The following is a 19,232-nucleotide window of genomic DNA, read 5'->3' on the forward strand; positions in this document are numbered from 1 at the left end:
TACAAAAAGACAGTGTCCTTTATAAAACATAGCACTCACACATACAGCTCCTTCCTTATTAGGCTTCTGTTGTTTATCACACCTCAGCCCCAGCTATTCCGATGTTAGTAAATATGCCATTTTGTGTTGCTCATTGTTCACATTGCATGAGGATTCTAAATACCTGATGTACAATTGATCTGTGCTTTGTGAGAATGATAAACTTGCCAGCAGAGAGCAGGTAGCGTATTGAGCTGGGAATGCAGTTTAGCCCTTACAGCGTGGGAAGAGTTCTGCAATGGGTGGATAGAGAGCCAACGTTTTCCCAAGGAGAGAAGCAGAAGTCCATAGAATGTGGAGGGTTCCCTTTGGGCCCCACTGGCTTACCTGGGGAATAACATGCCCTGACTTCATATCAGAGAGTTTTGCCTCAATATCTTTGGAATTGGAACTAAAGGACAATGGCTGCTGAGCTGCATGCATCCTTCATGCCACACACAGGGCTAGTGGGCCCAGAACGGAGGATGAAGAATGGGGGAATCTACTGAATGAAAAATGGGGGAAGTATCTAGGACGGAGAGTTGGAGAATGGGTTTACAATGACGCCAGTGTTGCCAGGGAGCCGGGCCCATGCTCAGAAGGGGCCCTGGCCTGCTCCGCTTGCACTGAGCCCCGAGATCCTGCCAGCTCACTCCCCCCCGCCCATCACTTGCTCCTCTCAGCCAACCCGCTGGCTGGCTGGCTGAGGGCTCCTCTCTGCCCCGTGGCCCCACCCGCCGCCTCCTCTCTGCCCCCTGGCCAGACCCCAGTGCACCTCCGGCTCCGGGCAGTCTCTGCTTCCCACCGCCTGTGGGGCCCCACCTGTCTCCCCGGAGCTGAACTTCCTGAGACTGTTGCAGAAGCCTGGCCAGTCTCAGCCAATTGTGGGGGACTGTGTGGGGGGGCTTGGCTGGGCCCCTCTAAGCAAGTGGGTCCTGAGGGAACCCGGCCGGGGCAGTCCCTGGCCTAACTGATCGCGTCACTCCCAAGGGGCTGGAGCGATTCCCCACCCCGGGACCAGCCCTGTCTTTGCTGACGGCTCAGCTCGGCAGATATAGTCGCCTCCCAGCAGGGCCGGTGAGTGTGGTCGGGAGGCAGGGCGTGGGGGACTGGGTCTCTGGGGGGTCGAGGGAGTGCTGGGCTGTGAGGGGGCAGGGAAGATCTCTGTGTGTTGGGGCACTAGGGAGTGGGGGTTCTGTGTGGGGTGCTTGGCAGTTGTGGTGGGGCTGTGGGCAGCGGGGTGCTGGGCAGGCGTTGTGTTGTGCAGGGTGCTGTGCATTTGTGGGGGGAGTCTGCAGGGGCACTGGGCATAGTGAGTCTGGGGGGGCTCTGGCCATAGGGAGTTGCGGGGGTGTTGCAGAGGTGCCAACTTCCTGATTTCCCCAGGGGTGCTTGACCCCTGTTCTGCACCAGGCCCTGCCCCCACTCCACCCTTTCCCCCAAGGCCCCACCTCTTCCCGCTCCCACTCCACCTCCGTCCCACCTCCTCCTGCCCCTTCCACACCCTCCCCCAAGCGCCCCCCACCCTCGCTCCACCTCTTCCTGCCTCTGCTCCTCCCCCTCCCGGCCCAGCGCCTCCTGCCCCCTGCTGAACAGCTGATCAGCGGCGCACAGGCAGCCCCGGGCGTGAGGGGGAGGAGCTGATAGGCGGGGCCGCCGGTGGGTGCTCAGCACACATTTTTTCCTGTGGGTGCTCCTATTGGGTGTTGGGTGGCGGGGCTGTGTGGCATGGCATGGGCCCGCCCCTGAGGGCACGGGGCATGCTGGCAGCACAGGGCTGGGTGAGGCACTGTGCATCTGGAAACTGCCAGTTTGTAAATAGTGCCCTCGCACTGGGCTGGGTGGAGTGGGGAGGCCCCTGCCCTGCCCCATTGCCCCCGGTTGGCCCCTCACTCTGGAGACTGACCTCCCTGTTGCCAGGCTCCATTGCCTCCATGGGGGCCCACAAATATGTTTGGCACTAGGCCCACAAAAGTTTAATCTGGCCCTGGAGAGAAGTCCATAGCCAGAGAGAGAGAGAGATACGCAGAGAGAAAGGGAAGCTGCCTCAGGAGCAGTAGGGACAGAAGGAGGAGAGACTGAATCCCACACATCCTCTGTCATTCCCTGAGTTACCAGAGGGTTGGAGCTTTGGAGGGGAGGTTGCTGTCCGCTCTCAGACAGGGGTGGGAGTCAGTGGGGTGGTGAGCTGGGCTCTGTGTTACTTAACAGCACCACTTGCTGGCCATTCTGCAGCAGCATCGTGGAGGAGATTGGGGGTGGTGGGAAACCTGCATCAAGGACAGCAGGGAGGGCACAATAAGGGAAGAAAGGATTTGGCCTCTCTCCAGCTGCAGGTTCAGTCTGGAGTCCAAACCCCACCAAGGAGGGTCCCAACCAGTGTGCCAGCTGGCAACAATGGGGGCCTGGAAGGGAGAGAGATAAGGCAAAGTGTGGTGTAAAGCAGAGACACAGATGAGTGCCAGATGGATAGAAAGGGAGATGGGCCTGGGCCCAAGCCCCTAGCCAACCCCTCTTGGGAGATTTGGCATCCAAACTCAGAGGCTCAGGCTCCTCTCTCAGTAAAAGTCCATGTCTGTGGGATTAGACTGTGGCTGGGGAAAGAACACATTCCCGTGCCCCACGTAGCTGCCTTTTCAGCTGAATACAACTGACAGCCATGAGGCTGCTTCTGACAGTGTGGGTGAATAAATGGCCTCTTTTCCATTAAATCCCCGAGCCCCCAGGTCAGGTGGGTTAATCAGCAGAGCGTGTCTGGGGTTCTGTGGATTGGAACAGCAGCATTGTGCGGCCTGCTTTCCACATTCGTCAGCCCTTCACAGCCGCCTTCGCCTCTGCCCTCCAATCAGGTAGATTGTGGCTTATTGTCTTCTTTTAATGCTGCTGAGAAGTTGTTTTTCCTCCCAGGGCTTGTAAAGAGCCTGGAGAGGGAAATAAGTAGAGGAGAGAGAGATGACGGCACTATCGAGTGTCGTGCTGATCACAGCTAAATTCAAAGGGAAAGCTGTTTCTCTTTTGTTGTTGCTAGCAGGGAAGATAATCTCAGTGAAATCCATGCTTGGAATTCTTGTATGGTGCTGTATTGATCTGCAGGGCTATTAGTTTGATAAAGCGATAATGAAGTCCTTAACAGCTATATGCAATCCTTAAAGGGTAACATCAAATGAGCTCTAGGATTAATCAGCCTCATACCATCCCCCCAGTCTTCTAAAAAAAAAAAAACATGCTGAAGTTTTGCATTTTTGCCATGAACATATGTAGATGGAAAACTGACGCCATTCTGCAGCTGGAGTGGCTGGTTGCTTGGGTCATAGGGCACAACAGTAACAGAAAGTGCCTGTCTGCTTTGTCTTGCTGAAATAACTTCAGCGAAGGAGAAAGAACTAGTTGAGCTTTCTGATCAGTGACGCATTTCACATGGATAACACCTTTATTTCTACATGACTATCCATCCAATCGATTTATGTCTTTTTGCCATTCTACAGGGGACAAGGAGAGGGTCTTGGGAAGAAAGATGAATAGTCTGTATACAGATGCAACTATACTATTTTTTTTTTAAATAAACACAGTTAACCTGTGGAACTCACTGTTGTGGTAGTTTATTAAGGCAAATAATTTAGGATTTTTTGCAGAGGATTAGATGTTTATATGAATAATTGCACCTGCATTTGCACAAGGTGGGATACAAATTATAAGGGATCTCAATCTCCATGCTTCAGTGTATAAACTGATCGTTGGATGAGGTTAGGAACATACACTCTCTCCACTACTTGCCACTGATACAGTATTGTAACCTGCGGTTGCATTATAGAGGCTTTGTGACTTCCACTGTTTAATGTCAGGGCCAGGGTATTGGCCTGGACACCACTGGTCTGTTCGTGTATGACATTCCTTACGCAGACTCTCTTTGTGGGGCTGACTATATCCAATACCCAAGTATGTCGCCTCTGATTCAGGGAACTGATTTTGCTCTTAGTCATACCCATGTCAAAGAGGAGCGGCTCCACATCATTCAGTGGGATTATACGAGTGTGAAATTGGTTTATAGTCCAGGAGTCCTAAAAGTCTGCCTTCTCTGTAGGGGGATTTCCTGCCCTGCAGATTGAGTTCCAGTGAATAACAGTAAAAACAATGAGGAATCCTTGTGGCACCTTAGAGACTAACAAATTTATTTGGGCATAAGCTTTCGTGGGCTAAAACCATTTCATCAGATGCATGGAGTGAAAAAAACAGTAAGCAGAATATATATTATAGCCCATGTACTTTTTTTTTTCACTCCATGCATCTGATGAAGTGGTTTTAGCCCACAAAAGCTTATGCCCAAATAAATTTGCTAGTCTCTAAGGTGCCACAAGGACTCCGCGTTGTTTTTGCTGATACAGACTAACATGGCTACCATTCTGAAAACTGAATAACAGTGTGTTCCTGTACATAAAGACTCCTTCGCTGCTAGAGAGGAGGTCGTTTAGTGTATGTCTACACTGCAGTGTAAATCCAGGGTAAGCGGAACTCGAGTCAGCAGACCCTGGGTTAGAGAACCCAGGGCTTAAGCGTCGACACTGAGGGTCATCCCTAGGTTAAGAATCTTCTAACCTGGGCCCAAGCTCAGGGCTCCAGCATCCGCACTGCAGTACGCAGACCCAAGTCCAACCAGCCATATTCCAGACTTCCTAACGCCCTCCCAAAATGTTGCCGCTCTAGCCCTTTGTTCATGGGTCAGTGTAGGAAAACTTGACTGTCCACCAAACTTGATTGTCTGGAGGACAAAGAAAGTCAGCCCATGGGATTGTGGGATATTTTTGGCAGACTCCCAGAGCACAAATGCAGCAGGGTTGTGTCTGCACTGCAAAGCAATAGGGCTGGAACCCTGGGTTCCGGCTTGACTCAGGCTCGGACCCTCCAGCCCTGTGGATCCTGGGACCTTTGGTCATGATTTGTGTGAACACAAAAAGAGAGTTAGGCTTGAGCCTGAGTTTGAACCCTGGGCTTAAACACTGAAGTGGAGACGTACCCTTAAAGGCGCTAGGATGGTGAGATCAGACTAAGGAAATGCCCCTTTATTTTGGCATTTGAGAATCAAATACATCTCTTTTGGGGCTCACATGCAGCTGATTTTCTTCACTTTCCTCCCCCAGGGTAAAGAAAAGTTCCTGGCCATCCTTAACAAGTACATGGAGATCCACGGCACTGTTTATTATGAAACCCAGCGTCCTCCTGAGGTCCCAGCCTTTGTCAAGAACCATGGCCTTCTGCCACAGCATGAGTTCCAGCAGCTTCTGAGAAAAGCCAAGGTACTCAAAATAGGGGTGTGGCCCTTTCATGTGGATTTCTGACAAAGTCCAACGTTACTCCTCCATAAAATAACCAGCTGCTGGTCAGGCGGACCAGAGTTGCCTTGAGAAATGTAATCTGAGGGGGAATTCATTAGCTGAAGCTCTTTTCGCTGGAGGAGGCTGAGGCTAGTGCCACTGAAGCCCTTGCTTGCAGGCCACATCAACTGCAGTAATTATCCAGGAGCCAAGCTGAGCAAATCGCAACAGCGAATTTGTCTGATTAATTTCCCCTTTTTACGAATTGTCAACGGTCAGTTCACAACATTCTCAAGTGTATTTGTTATTCAAAATCATTCACTAATTTCTTCAGCAAATAACTCTTAGTCTGCAGGTTATTTGAACGGTGAATATTACAATCGAATACACAACTTTTACTGAGACATCTAACTCACGTGATTTACATAGCTAGAACTCAGGTAAATGACTTGAGAAACCAGCTTACACAGCCCCAATTTCGAATGGTAAGATTGATTGTTGGATTGGTAGTTTGCCTTCTGTTGATTAATTACATCCAATCAGAAGAGAGAAACAATACCACGTGACTATCCAAAGATGGTGCAAATGTTGGATTTTAAATTTTACAATTGAATATACTATTTGGAATTGTCTCTTGGGAAATATTCATACTTTGGGGTTCAAATTTGTTTTTTGCAAGCAGTTGCTCTACTAGAGTTTAAGAGATTGAGCATTTGTGGAAAGTAAATGTGAATTACATCACACCTATTGTCACACCAAAGTTTGCTCTTGGGTTCCACTGAATGTTCATAGAACACTTTTTGGTCACTATTTGCTCAGCTCTGTCCAGGAGCATGGGGTCTGTGGATTGATTGACTAACAGCATAACTAGGTCCTGAAATGCTCCTTACTGATATCGGAACCTGAGCCCAGTGCCATAGCACTTGCTAGAGTCAGGCAAAGTGCATACTTCCCAGACCACCCCCAGCACTGCCAACCCAGTGGCATGCAAGCCCCCTATTATATTCCAGCCCTTGGCTTTTCCTGGGTAAGGACTGCCAACTGTGCCTGAATTATGTGATGTGCAAATGCCCACTGGCACACTAAATACCCAAACTCATTTCATCCTGTTACCAGGAAAGAAAACCAGATCTGTAGACAGGAGAAGCTAGGGCATGTAGCTGCTGTTCCACCTAGGTCTGGTACTGTTTTAGGCATGATTCTGATTTGATATCTAGCAAGCCAGTAGCTTTCAATGTGGAAACAGTAGGACGAATACATGCATGATGTAAAGAGGTGCAACTTCCATTGATATTAATGACAAGGCCTCTGTTATAAATGAAGGGGTAAAGATGTACTGTGTACAGTTTAGCTTTGATAAAGACATCATTTTGGGGAGAACTTTATAACACATTTAAGCTATTGTGAATTGAACTACAAAGAATTTCACTTAGAGTTCAGTTAGATCAGCCTGTGTTTCTGCCGAGCTGAGCGCCAGAGAGAGAGTTCAGATGAGTGAACTCGAGAGGCAGAGCTACTAATGAATTAGATTGCAACGGGTCTGGGCGACGGTGTTCTTCACTCAAGCTCACCAGGGTTTGTGGTTTTGCTTCCTGCAGCTGTTCATCGGATTTGGATTCCCCTATGAAGGTCCTGCCCCTTTGGAAGCGATAGCCAATGGGTGTGTTTTCCTGCAGTCTCGTTTCAACCCGCCGCACAGCTCCCTCAATCACGAATTCTTCAGGGGGAAGCCTACATCAAGAGAGGCAAGTGGTTCTGCAATGTTGTGTGCCGAGAATTTGCAGGTTGGCCTTAGCCATGGCATTTGCTCTGGATTCAAACCAAAGGGGTTTGAAAAAGCTGAAAAGATCAGGCTCTGGATGCTCTTCCCCACAGTTCAAAGGTGTGGTTAGCTGGGGGTGGGATCAGACCCTTGCCCTCCCGATCTGATCTCTCCCCTCTCGAGACCTGGAGAAGATGGACAAAATGAGACCTGGGTTTGAATTTCAGCTCTGCAAAACAAAACCTGATCAATGAGGCTTTTGCAAAAATCCCACACCATGTCCTAATTGGTTACCCCAGAGACAGACTTCAGCCTGACCCTCCCTTTCCCAAACCTGGGGTTGTAGGCTCCCAGATAAGTTGGGATCTGAACTTGAATTGCTCCTGGTTGTGGTTTTCTAAAACAGGACTGAATATATATATATATTTTTTTTGTGCAAACTCCCCTCCTGGGCCTGCCGGTGGCTATGAATTTAATCTGAGTGCAGCAGGAGCTCTTTAAAAGTTAAAGGGTTGAGAAAATTGAGCCTTGTATTATTAATAAAGTGGATAATGCTGTGTAAATTCCCACATCCCCGCTGAGAAAGCCCCTCCACTGGCCACATCAAGGACCTCTTTCTCAGCTTCTGTTTCCGTCTGAGGCCGTTCCTTACCAAGTGAGTTAGAATCCACCCTAATGTGTCCTCTGTCCTGCCCCACCCTTGATAGCCTCCTTTCCACTGGCTCTCAGACTGGATTGCATCTTCTGTAGCCACCCTTCTCCAGGCAGTTGGGTGCTTCCGTTGCCTTGGCAGCCAGCCCGTTTGTCATCATTACAGTGTGGTGGCTGCACGCTCGCTTGCCATTCGTCTTGGCAAGAGGCAGAGGCAGAGCAGGGCCACTGTAATTAGCTCCCGTAGAATTAATTCTCCTCCCGTGTCCTCTTTGTGTTTTGCTGATGTTAGCATAATGCAGGTTGTGTTGCGAGGGCCCCGGTTCGCACTCAGCGACTTGGCAAAACTGTGAACAGAGCAACCGCTACGGAGAGTGTGCATGATGCGTGGGTGTGTTTGTGTGTGAGATGCAAGGTGTTGGAATCATTCTTTCAGTGCAGCCAGCCCTGCTGCTTTTAATTTGTGTCATTATAACAGCCGAGCCTGCCATCCTTAGCTGCTGTCACTAGGGAGAAGTGTGCTGATGACAGCAAAGAAGCAGAAGAGAGGGATAATTAATTGCCATCATCTCTTTATTTATACGTATCTGAGCCTTCTGGGCAGGGCTGAGATCATGGGAAAGTTGAAGGTCTTTAGGGTAGATGGGATATTGGGTTTGGTTTTGTGTTTTAGCCCAGCTGATTGGTCGATATGTTAGGAGAATGGGGATTACCCAGGATTGGGGTCGTTGGTTTGCTCAATGGATGGTCCTGCCCTTTGGTGCAGCTGATGCTGTCTTCTTCTCAATAATTGCCAGGTTTACTTTGGCTCTGCATCTTTGGGGAATGCTGTGACCCAGAGGTTCACTTTGCATCGCAACCTGCAGCTGGCAAGGGGCAGAGTCTGTAGCCTGCTGTGAAGAAGCCTCCACTGCGGCTTCTTTGCGTTAGTAGCTGGGCTCCAACTCACAGCACAGCTGTGTAAGCAGCGCCATGAGTGGATTAGAAAACCAGCCTCCCTCCAGAAAGCAGCTGAAACATGGAAACCCGAAATGTCCAGGATGCAAAAAACCCCCACAAATGGTGAACTCTGCCCCCCGGGAAGAAGTCCAGCCCAAGGACTAGACACTCCTTAAGGCTATGAGCTCCATGGGACTTCACTGGCACCTCTGCAGAGGGGAGAATTTCACCTAAAGCCATTTGGCAAAACAATAAAAATCAATCTCTGTGCAAGTTCTCCCACCTCTAATGGATACTATGTCTCCTCTCCCTGGCAAAGGGCTGCGGGAGCATGATCATGTCTGGCAAAGCATAATGCTCATTATATAAAATGCTCTTTTTCACATCTTCCTTGCTTTCAAAGCCCCTTTGTAACCATTGCCAGTTTTCATCCTCCTTTCTGTTTAGAAAATGTCTCTTCTCTGCACCAGGACTCTTTCCTCTGACCTGTGCACCCCTTAAAAGTATAGCTTCAACTTCCACCCTTTGCCCTACTTCCTGAGACACGACCTGTGCTTGTTGGCTGCCTTGCAGCCATGTCAATGAGGCTGAATCAACAGATGCCCAAGGCTTAAATAAAGGAGAAATGCATGGAGAGGAGGGGAAAGAAGATTGCTCTACAGGATGGAAAAGTGACTGCCAATAGGAAGCAATCCCCAGGGGAAGAGTCCTCACTGCAAACAGGAATGCTCAGCTTTAGTTTTGCAAATTCGAGGGTGGTTCAGATTCTAGTTCCAGTTTAGCCCAACACCAAACTTCATGTTTGATCACAGATTTGACATTTGTCTCATCTTTGTAATGAGCATTGTGCTTCTACAAAACCTTGTAGTCAGGTCTTAGTTTTTCAAACCTCACTGACAGGGGAGGTTCCGATCTGGGATGGATTTCATCTGAATCTCTGAGGTTGAGATTTGCCCAGTCGCTGAGGGGGAAATTTAATTTTATTGGGACTTAGGCATTCAAAACCATTAGGCTGTTTTAAAATATCAGCCTAAAGGCTGAGAGCAGGTGGGTTTGGATTAAAGGTTCCACTTTGGATCCATCTCTGCATGCAATGGTTTTAGTAGCTCTCATCACTGTTCCTGCTGCCATCAGCTCACCTTTCACATTGCCTAGCTGCAGGGAGGTCACTGCGTGTGGCCACAGTGCCTTCTGCAGGGAATGCCACACAGTTCATTTTTTGTTTCCTTTTTCAGGTGTCCTCCCAACACCCCTATGTGGAGAACTTCATAGGGAAACCTCATGTGTGGACGGTGGACTACAATAACTCAGAGGAGTTTGAAGCCGCTATCAAAACTATCATGAGGACCAAGGTAATTCCTGGCAGAATTCATTGAAACACTGAGACAAGCTCATTTGTTGCTGAGACAGAGAGAATGGAGGGCTGGATTTGCAGGAGTCAAGAACAAGCAGTTGTTAGCAGCCCACGTGTCCCTCTGTGACTGTCCCAGCATTAGTGGCTAGTCACTTCTCTGAAATTGTTTGCACATGCAAGCCAGAAATCCCAGTGTCTCAGGACAGGAGGCAAGTAGCTCTTGGCTTTCAATGGGATTTGTGCTCCTGAGTTGCTTAGGCTCTTTTGAAAACCCCACTCAATGGAGTTACACTAGTTTAATTGACATCAGAATCAGACCCAGCAGGTATGGATAGCTTGGACTCTGTAGTAACTTACCTGGAACAAACCTCCACACCTCTTGAGTTTCACCCACCAAAGCTTAGTCCTATCTATGGGGCCAGATTTTCTAAGAGCTCAATTCCCAGTAGACCTCTAAATAAGTTGATGGAACAACTTCAGCTGCTGGGCTCTAAGCACTTGAAAATCTGGCATGTAGGTTCCTGCATGGAAACTGAGCTCTCTGAAAATCTCTCCAGTAATGTCCCCTGTTCAACTCTCCATCAACTTCCCACTCCCCATCAGTTAGGAAGTTAAACCCACTCATTTAACCAGGATGCAGTTTTCCCATCATGCATCCTCCTTCCCAGTGCTGGGATATTCCACAGCAAGCATCTGGGACTGCCAACCCTGTCTCTTGTAAGCAGGTAGTATTTTTTGTCGGCCTTGTATCTCCCCATGCAAGTGCTGCAAAAGCTACAGGTCACTTCACCTACCGTTCCTCTGCTGCATTTCATTTAATTATTATTATTTGCATTAAACAATTCAATATGAAAAGCCTCAAATCCCCCCTATTAAATATGAAGAGCTGAAGAAATGCAGCAAAAAAAAAAAAAAAGCCTTTTGAAAAATGCAGCAACTGCTGTGTGAGCCGACTTCTCAAAGACTTTTAAAAATGATCTGTCATGAATATTTACCTCCCCAGTGGCAGGAGCCTTTCAAGTTGTCCAAATTATTAAAGTCAATTTTCCTGGAGGGGAGAAAAGTGCTGATCTCCAGTTTGCTCACAATTTGCTTTGGGTAGGGTGAGGCGTCCCTGTTGTTACAAAGACCATACACCACGAAATAGCATCTTAATAAAAAATGGCCCTGCATCTGACTCAGATTAACAGGAACCAGGGAATTTAATAGATTCTACAAGGGTTTTTTTGGGTTTTTTTGAGTGAATTTGTAGTGTTCATGTCAGATTGAGAGCAGCAGAGATCCAAGTCCTCCATCCAGAGAGCAAGCTGTGCTGCGGTGTAGAGCTCCCCTGCTAATATTCCTCAGCCCAGATCTGTTCAGTTTCTTTGGCCCATTCCGTCCTTGCTTCCTCTGTGAAGCTGCCATCAATCAGGCTGATCCACACCAGCAGGGGGAGTATTGTGAGCCACCCCCCATCTCCTGTCACAGCCATCACATGGAAACACTCTTTAATTGTTACTCAGCATGAGTGGCAATTGATCTGGGGGCTCGTTCTGTAGTGCATAGCCGTCTCCATAGCTACGTCCATTCCCCCAGGGGAAATCGCTCACTAGAAAGTGAATTACCAGATTAAAAAATATCCCTAAATTGCAAACTGTTTAAATTCCTAATTCAGTAACACTCCTTGGGTAAAAACAACGAGGAGTCCTTGTGACATCTTAGAGACTAACAAATTTATTTGGGCATAAGCTTTTGTGGGCTAAAACACACTTCATCAGATGCATGGAGTGGAAAATGCAGTAGAGAGGTATAAATACACAGCACATGAAAAGATGGGAGTTGCCTTACCAAGTGGCGGGGAGGGTCAGTGCTAATGAACCAATTCAGTTAAGGTGGAAGTGGGCTATTCTCAACAGTTGACAAGAAGGAGTGAATACCAAGGGAGGAAAAATCACTTTTGTAGTGCTAATGAGGCCAGTGTAATCAAGGTGGCCCATTTCAAACAGTTGACAAGAAGGTGTGAGTATCAGCAGGGGGAAGTTAGTTTTTGTAGAGACCCATCCACTCCCAGTCTTTATTCAGACCTAATTTGATGGTGTCCAGTTGCAAATTAATTCCAGTTCTGCAGTTTCTTGTTGGAGATCCATCAAATTAGGCTGCTCAAATTTGCTGCTCTTTCCCTGGACCTCCTACTCTGCTGCCCGCAGGCTTTCTTCTTCCCCCTTCTAGTTAAGCCCATCCTTCAGGGCCAGGATTCCATGGCTCCTCCTTCTCCTGGGGTTGCTGCTTTTCTTCTCTCTAAGCCTGGAGCATGACTGCCGTCTTCCACACTGCAGCCCTTTCTGCTGCAAACTTCCTGGCTCGATATCTTGGGCAGCATCTCCCCCAGCTGGGCTTGATCAGCCATTAGTCATTTTTAATCAAGCAGATTCTCCACCTGTAACGTTAATTGGCCTGATCTGCCCCACCTTAGCCCCTGCAGGGCTGGTGTGGGGTGAACAGCCCACCACACTAGCCAAACCCCGATCGCCGTACTGACTAGTCACTACTGAGTGATCAATACTCAGGGCCAGATCCTTAGCTGGTGTCAGGTAGCATAGCTCCACGGAAGTCAATGAAGCTACACTATTAACTTGCACCAACTAAGGATCTGGTCCTCAGTTTCCTATTATAGAATTACATTTCTAAATCATTCCTCTGGTGCCTGCCTGGTGACCCTCTGGCAATGGAGTCTTCAGCCCCAGCAGCCTGCAGACACAAGCAGAGGATTCCTCAGCTGCTGAGGCCAATGTAGAAGTAACCCACCAGGAAGGAAACTGTTCCTATCTGCCTTATGGTGGGTTGGGGTAGCCTTTGCCGGGAGCAGCCTGCACAAATTCAGGAGCAGCTGGTGATGGCTTCCTTTACTGAGCTCCATTGGCTGTATACACAGTATGGTATGACCCTCGGCTGATTGGTCAAGGCATGGGGCCGAATGGGAAGGGTCCATAGGAAGCAGCTGGACTAAGCTGTGGCCTTTTCTGACCACTGGCAGCAAATTTCACCCGGCCTCCCACTCTTGTGAAGATCTCCCCAGTGGTGCAGCAAAGACAGTGGGAATGCTTGCCTAGCCTCCCCTCCCTCCCGAGCAGTGAGAACAGCCCTGTGTCCCTCCCACCATGCAGGAGAGACAATGGGAATACTGGCCTGTGCCTTTCCAAGCCGGAAATTGGGCTCTAAAGAAGAGGGCATAGATAAATCAAGAAGGGCCTTTGTGATTTTGCTGCTGCTCAGTGGCGTGGTGTTTTTACAGTACGAGGAAAGACTGAACAAGGGATTGCAAGAATGAGGTGGGTATGGAAAGAAAGAGAGTAGATCATGTGCCATCTAAAGTAGCCAGTAGGAAATGCCACTGGGGCTTTCCTCTAAGTATTGGGGAAGGTCCTGGGTCTGGCTTCTCTAGGGAATAGAAACGAATCTTTTGTTGTGGCTCTAGATGATAGAACATCTAACAGACTGATGTTCCAGTGCCCTTGGGAACTTGATAAACCATCTGCTTTCCAAACAGCAGCACCAGGTGCTGCCATGTATTCAGTGCTCTTGAAGGATAGCACTCCCAAGTGGCATTTCTTTGAAAGGCAGCAGAGCACCAGAGCTGACAATCTGTGACACTATTAGGGCTCGTACCCGAGCTCTCCCCATATGACAGCAGCTTGTTAGGTGTGGGATCTTTGGTGTCAGTTACGGGCACTCGCGAGCTGTAGTTTGTTTTGATCTCATCTCATCTCTTCTCCTCCAAAATATTGCAAAGAATGTATCAAACCACCATATACAATTATTCGTCATTAGGTGCATCTCAATTAAAATTAAATTTTCAATAATTATGTCCCTGACACTGGGCTTCCTGTCAGCTGTCGACAAAAACTGAAGTGAGCCGCATTGACCGTCTCTGTTCCATCTGCGCTGCTGAAATGTTCCCAAAGAGAGAGGGTCTCAGCTGCCGAGCTGGTGTTTAAAGGGCACATATGTCACATCCTCTGCATGTTACAAGATGAATTAATGGAGGTCACGTCTTTCCATCAGCAGTGTAAAATCAGCAAAAAACTAGGGGTGTAAAAAAAAAAAAAAAGAAAGTTATCAGATCTCCACCCAGCAATGCCAGCAGCTCCACCTCTCTCCAGAAATAAAATGGGACAATGTCTATTCTCTCCTTTTTGGGCCCACTCAATCAGCTGCCAGAGGGGGTGAGTGCATTAGCCTTTCACCTTTTGGAACATGGATTCTCTAGTGCCCAGCACTGTGTGCAGTTATTTACTCCAGTGCCCGGTGAGTGTAAAATGCTGCCACCCTGATTGGGCACCTATTTTGCACTCAGTTTGTACTGGAGTAAATGACGACACAAGGTGCAGGACAACACAGAAGCAGACCCATGGATGCCAATCCCCACTAAAGTCACAACTGGCATTGAGTTTATTAGTCTTTCATCCTAGTGTGTATTACAAAGCCGCTGCCTGCTCTGGCCTCCGTTTCTGTTTGAGGGAAGCTCAAGACCAGGATAGGTCCATGGTGCCATGGCTCAGGATTCACATGGAGTGGCAGAGCTGTGTGGGACCCAAGACTTGACTAGCAGACGGTGCTGCAGGGCAGGGATTCAGGTAGTGGCAGAGAGGCACATGGCCTCAGATTGGAATAGCAGTTGGTGCTGCAGGTCAGGACTTGGGTCCCTTTGCAGAACTGTTTGAAGAAAGCATAAACTAGTACTCTTCGTCTCGCACCTTAATGAGTATTAACGGACTCCCAGCTCTGCAAGGGGAAACAAAGAAGAAAGACAAAAGCCTTGTGCTGCTCACACAATACTATCTCTTCAAACAGATGAATAAATTACTTGTCCCAACTTCAAAGCTGGGCTCACTTCTCCTCTCATTTAGACCGTTGTAAATCTGAAGTAACTTCAGTGAAGTCAGCAGAGTGACTCTGGATTGATTTTGGTGTAAACGAGAATGGGATTTGGTCCTGTAGCAGGTGACTGCAGGAGAAGTTTTGGGTGCACAAAGGTTCCTCATAAAAGGCTTTTGCTGGGCTCATTGGAATCCCGTCACACATGCACACGCACTCATTTAAGATAAAGATTCTGGGCAACATTTTCAGAAGTACCTAAGAGGCTTAGGAGTCTAAGTCCCATTTTCAAATGTGGGTTAGGCAGTCTCACTGGAAGCCAATGGGATTTAGGCTCCTGAATTCCTAAGGATACTTCTACACTGCAAAAATATCCCTGTAGCACCAAGTCTCACAGCCCAGGTCAACTGCCACAAGCTCATGGGGCTCGCATTATGGGGCTACAAATATCAGTGTAGATCAGAGGTAGTCCATTATTTTTTGTTAAGGTCCAAATTTCTTGGTCAAGGTACGGTCAAGATCCAGACTCCAGGGAAAATAATAATAAAAAAACCCAATTATAATAATAAGTAAATATAAAGATTTCAGGGTCTGTTCAAAAGCGTCTGCTGATCCAGATTTGGCCCACACTCCACCTATTGGCTGGTGTAGTTGTTCCTGCTCAGGCTGGAGCTTGGGCTCTGAGACCAACCCCCATTGCTGGAGTGAGGCACATTGGCAAGGCATTATGGGTAAGCTGGTCCTGACATGACTTGACCCGAATCTGTTCCGTTGAGAGAGACCTTCGGGGCTATCTGGGTGCTATCAGTCTTTCACCAGCACTGAGGGTCTGATCCACAGCTCATTGCAAGACTCCCATTGCCCTCGGTGGGTGTTGAATTGAACGGCATTTGCTTTAAAAGAGGAAAAACTACAGCTCAGCTGTCACAATTTTATTTAAAACGTGCAGTGACTCTGGAGGAGACTGGTGGGTTTTTTTCCACTGGGACATGTCTTCTTGGGCTAATCCCTTACCAGGTTAGAGCTCCTTTTAAAAGATGTATATAACCTCTCTGGGAACAGGGAGAGAATGTAAAGTAACTCACAGCAACTTCCCCCCCTTTTTTTAAGGGCTGGTTTATTAGAGATGCTGTCAAGGCAATTAGGCCTAAAAATTGACCTAGCATAAAAGCCTTATTATGGGCTTTTGCTGCAAGATTTCCCCTGGTATTTTGTCTTTAAAATAATGTTTTATGCAGCAGGAAGAGAAAACAAAATCCCATGGGAGGGAAGAGGGAGAGAAGAAAGAGAGAAGGTGGCTTAGGGTAACTGTGTCACAACTCCGAGAGTTTCATTAGAAAGTGTCTGGAGAGTGCTATTAGATCTGTTTAGCTGAATGTACTGGAGCTAAGTCTTGAAGAAATGTTATATGTGATGGAGTTCTTTTTAGATACCAAGCATATCGCCAGTAAAGTTTGTTCTCACTGTCTGGGTCTCACTATGACCAATCACACTTAAGTGTAGCTGCTGCCGACAAGTTCTCGCATGCAAGTAAATAAGGCAATCCATGGTGCCAGAATATTACAGGAAGAACATATGCAGCATCATTCTAGAAGGACACCTACTGTGTTGGTCATTTGGTAGCCAAGCCCTAGGATGAAGCCCTGGTGACAGCCGGACTTTTTATGCATGTGGCTATGCATGTCCCCCCCACATCAAATAAATTATTTGAGATTCAGATGGCAACCTCATTCCAAAGCCATGAAGTTGTTTACATTTGCTGGAAAATGGACCTTTGTTCTCTGGACAGGTGTTTGAATTTTAGCTTGAGCCTTGGCTCGGTTTGTGACAAAGCCCCATTTCAGGCAAGTTGTGTGCGGTTTCAGAAGGAAAGTACCGTCCCCTTCTCCCAGGCTCAGCACTGCAGCATTCAGAAGCATCTGTAACAAGTCATGGATGCACTTTTTGTGTAACATGCTTAGCAATTTCTTGTTTTCCCCGGTGCTTATTGTTACCAAGGATTCCTGACCTATTTATAATAAAAACTCAAATAGAGGCGGCATCAAACACCATAAACTCAGGCAAGCAAATCAGTGGGCAGTCACAGGTAGCCAAAAAGAGAGCGAAAAGCAAGGAGACAAATTACAGCCCACCAGGAAATGTGACGCTGGAAGAATTGTCCTGGTGATGAATTACAGCTGTTACATGGAGTTTAGAGGCGAGACAAGGAAAGAGGTTTTCATTTGAGGTCATTTTCTTGGGCTTCAGCTTTTACATTGTCAAAAATAGTTCCCACATAAGCAATATAATAGAGCCAGTATTCCGGTGTAATGAAGGGAGAAAGCTTCATTATATTAAAGTCAAACATACAGGAATATAATGAAAAATTATATATTTCAGGCTATGCTTGGGAGAGTGGCATATTAAGCATTGCAGTGAAAATAGCTGGTTAAAATCTCTCCAGTCTGCTGTTACACACTGTTAGGCAATTGTGTTATTTTCTATTTATTTGTCTGATGATGTTTGGATTTTTATTATTATTATTCTGAGTGAGAGATTTAATATTCCCTTTGCCGCTGCGATTCCTCTCGGAGACTCAGCCCCCCGCAGAGAAATCCCATCTCTACATTTATTCCTCAGGGACCTACCTGGGATTCTAAATGCTCCATCTGACAACAGTGGGCTCCATTCACCATTGTTCTGCTGCCCCTTTGCACCTTCAGCGCGAAGGGATCCTGGGGCTGGTTCCCTTGGCTCTTCGCTCACTGGCGAGCACCCCCAGCAAAGGGGGCATTCCGAGGTGCACTGGGGAGGCCCGTGCCAGGAATGGGGGAATCGTGGCTGGGGAAATTCTAAACCTCAGCTGTTTCCCAGCTGCTGCAAAGCCCACAGTGGCCATATAAGTCAGAGCTGCCAGGTGCTGAGCTGGCTGCCAGCAGCCCCAGGATCTGGAGGGGGGGGCAGTGTCCTGGCACTGGGCTCCACACTTGCACAGGGATGAGTTGGGGCTCCTGTCTTCTGTCCCCATGAGCCTGGGCACACCACTGCATCCTGCGCAGCGATGGTGAGTGATGGAGGTGTTGTGCTGTTGCAGAGTGGGGTGAAACCAGGGCGGTGTGACTGTATGTTGTTGGTGCTGGGGGTACAGCACCACTAAGCAAGGGGACATGCACATCTGGCAATTGGTGACTCCTCATTCAGCATGGAGCGCCACCTCTCCCTCCTCTCAGGTCATGTGCTACAGGTAGGGTTGGCTCTGTCGCATCTGTGGCGAGGTTTCCAAGAGTGTCCCAGCCACGTGGCTCCGTATGACCCTTTCACACACTCACACCTCACTCTACTGCAGTAAAAATCTTTAAAGGTGGATTTATTATGATGGACTCACCACCTTGGCCATCTAAGCATGGGCTAGATTCATAGACTCATTTCATGGGTTACTTCCATCCATGCTGCACCTACCTTTCCCTGCCTTATGGTCCATTCACTCCCCTCTCTTGTAATGGGGAAATGGAGAGACCCTTGCCCCCAGACAGCAGGGCAGGTAATGTGTCCAGTCAATGGGATTTGGTTCTAGGACCTCCTCAGTGTTGTCGGTGTGGCTTGCGTGGGAGTTCTCGCCGCGTGCTGTCCCAGCTCTGCACATGTGGCTGGCTCAGCGGACCCCAATAGAACCTGCCCAGAAAAACCACAGTCTCGGTTCAGTGGCGAAGCTGCTCGGCCGGGTTTATTGTCGACTAAGCACCGTATTAGCACCCCTGCTTAGTGGCTGTAGGTACACTAACACACATGTGCCCGTCACAATGGACCAGCTCAGTCAGCAGCAGGTCTTTCTGCTGCCCCTTAGGCCAGACAAAGGGTTAAGGCGAGGTGTCCCAAGATTTATAGACTAAGACAAACAACCTGGGCTAAACAACCGGCATGCCAGCTTCCGTGTTTCGTGATATGTTTGCTACCTCCTCTCATTCCTTTCTCCTGTTGTTTCAGACAAAATATTCCTGTTCACCACTTCTGTCTGGGTACTTTACTCCTGATGTTTCTGACAAAATATCTCTGTTCATCACTTCTGTCAAACCATCTTATCCTGTGCTAGGTTGGGGTGTACTTGTGCCAGCCTGCTGGAATGTGTTTACATATTCGGTGTGTTTTAGCAGTGCCAGCAGGACCTGTGCCAAGACACTGAAATTGCATGCCCTGACTTTGGTTCACAGTTCAGGCTTCAAGTCTTGCATCAGGCCTAATGCTCTAGGCTCTCTCTGCTACACTCGGGTCTCTGTCTTCTCTCCTCGTCCCCACCCTCCCACTCATCCTTCTTTATAGCTGAGCAGATTTGCATCTCATCCCAAGCAGAGCTAAGAAATCTTAT

At 48.1% G+C, this 19,232-nt stretch overlaps 1 protein-coding gene across 1 annotated transcript in view; it reads left to right on the forward strand.

Annotated features, from left to right (window-relative positions):
• MGAT5B (alpha-1,6-mannosylglycoprotein 6-beta-N-acetylglucosaminyltransferase B) overlaps positions 1-19,232 on the forward strand; it is a 170,767-nt gene that overhangs the window by 135,204 nt on the left and 16,331 nt on the right. The window contains exons 13-15 of the mRNA XM_074971071.1: positions 5,154-5,309; positions 6,926-7,072; positions 9,915-10,031. Of these exons, the coding sequence (XP_074827172.1) occupies positions 5,154-5,309; positions 6,926-7,072; positions 9,915-10,031 (420 nt within the window). The remainder of the gene's footprint in view (positions 1-5,153; positions 5,310-6,925; positions 7,073-9,914; positions 10,032-19,232) is intronic.

The sequence above is a fragment of the Natator depressus genome, chromosome 14 (assembly GCF_965152275.1).
Source record: "Natator depressus isolate rNatDep1 chromosome 14, rNatDep2.hap1, whole genome shotgun sequence".
Classification (NCBI taxonomy): Eukaryota; Metazoa; Chordata; order Testudines; family Cheloniidae; genus Natator; species Natator depressus.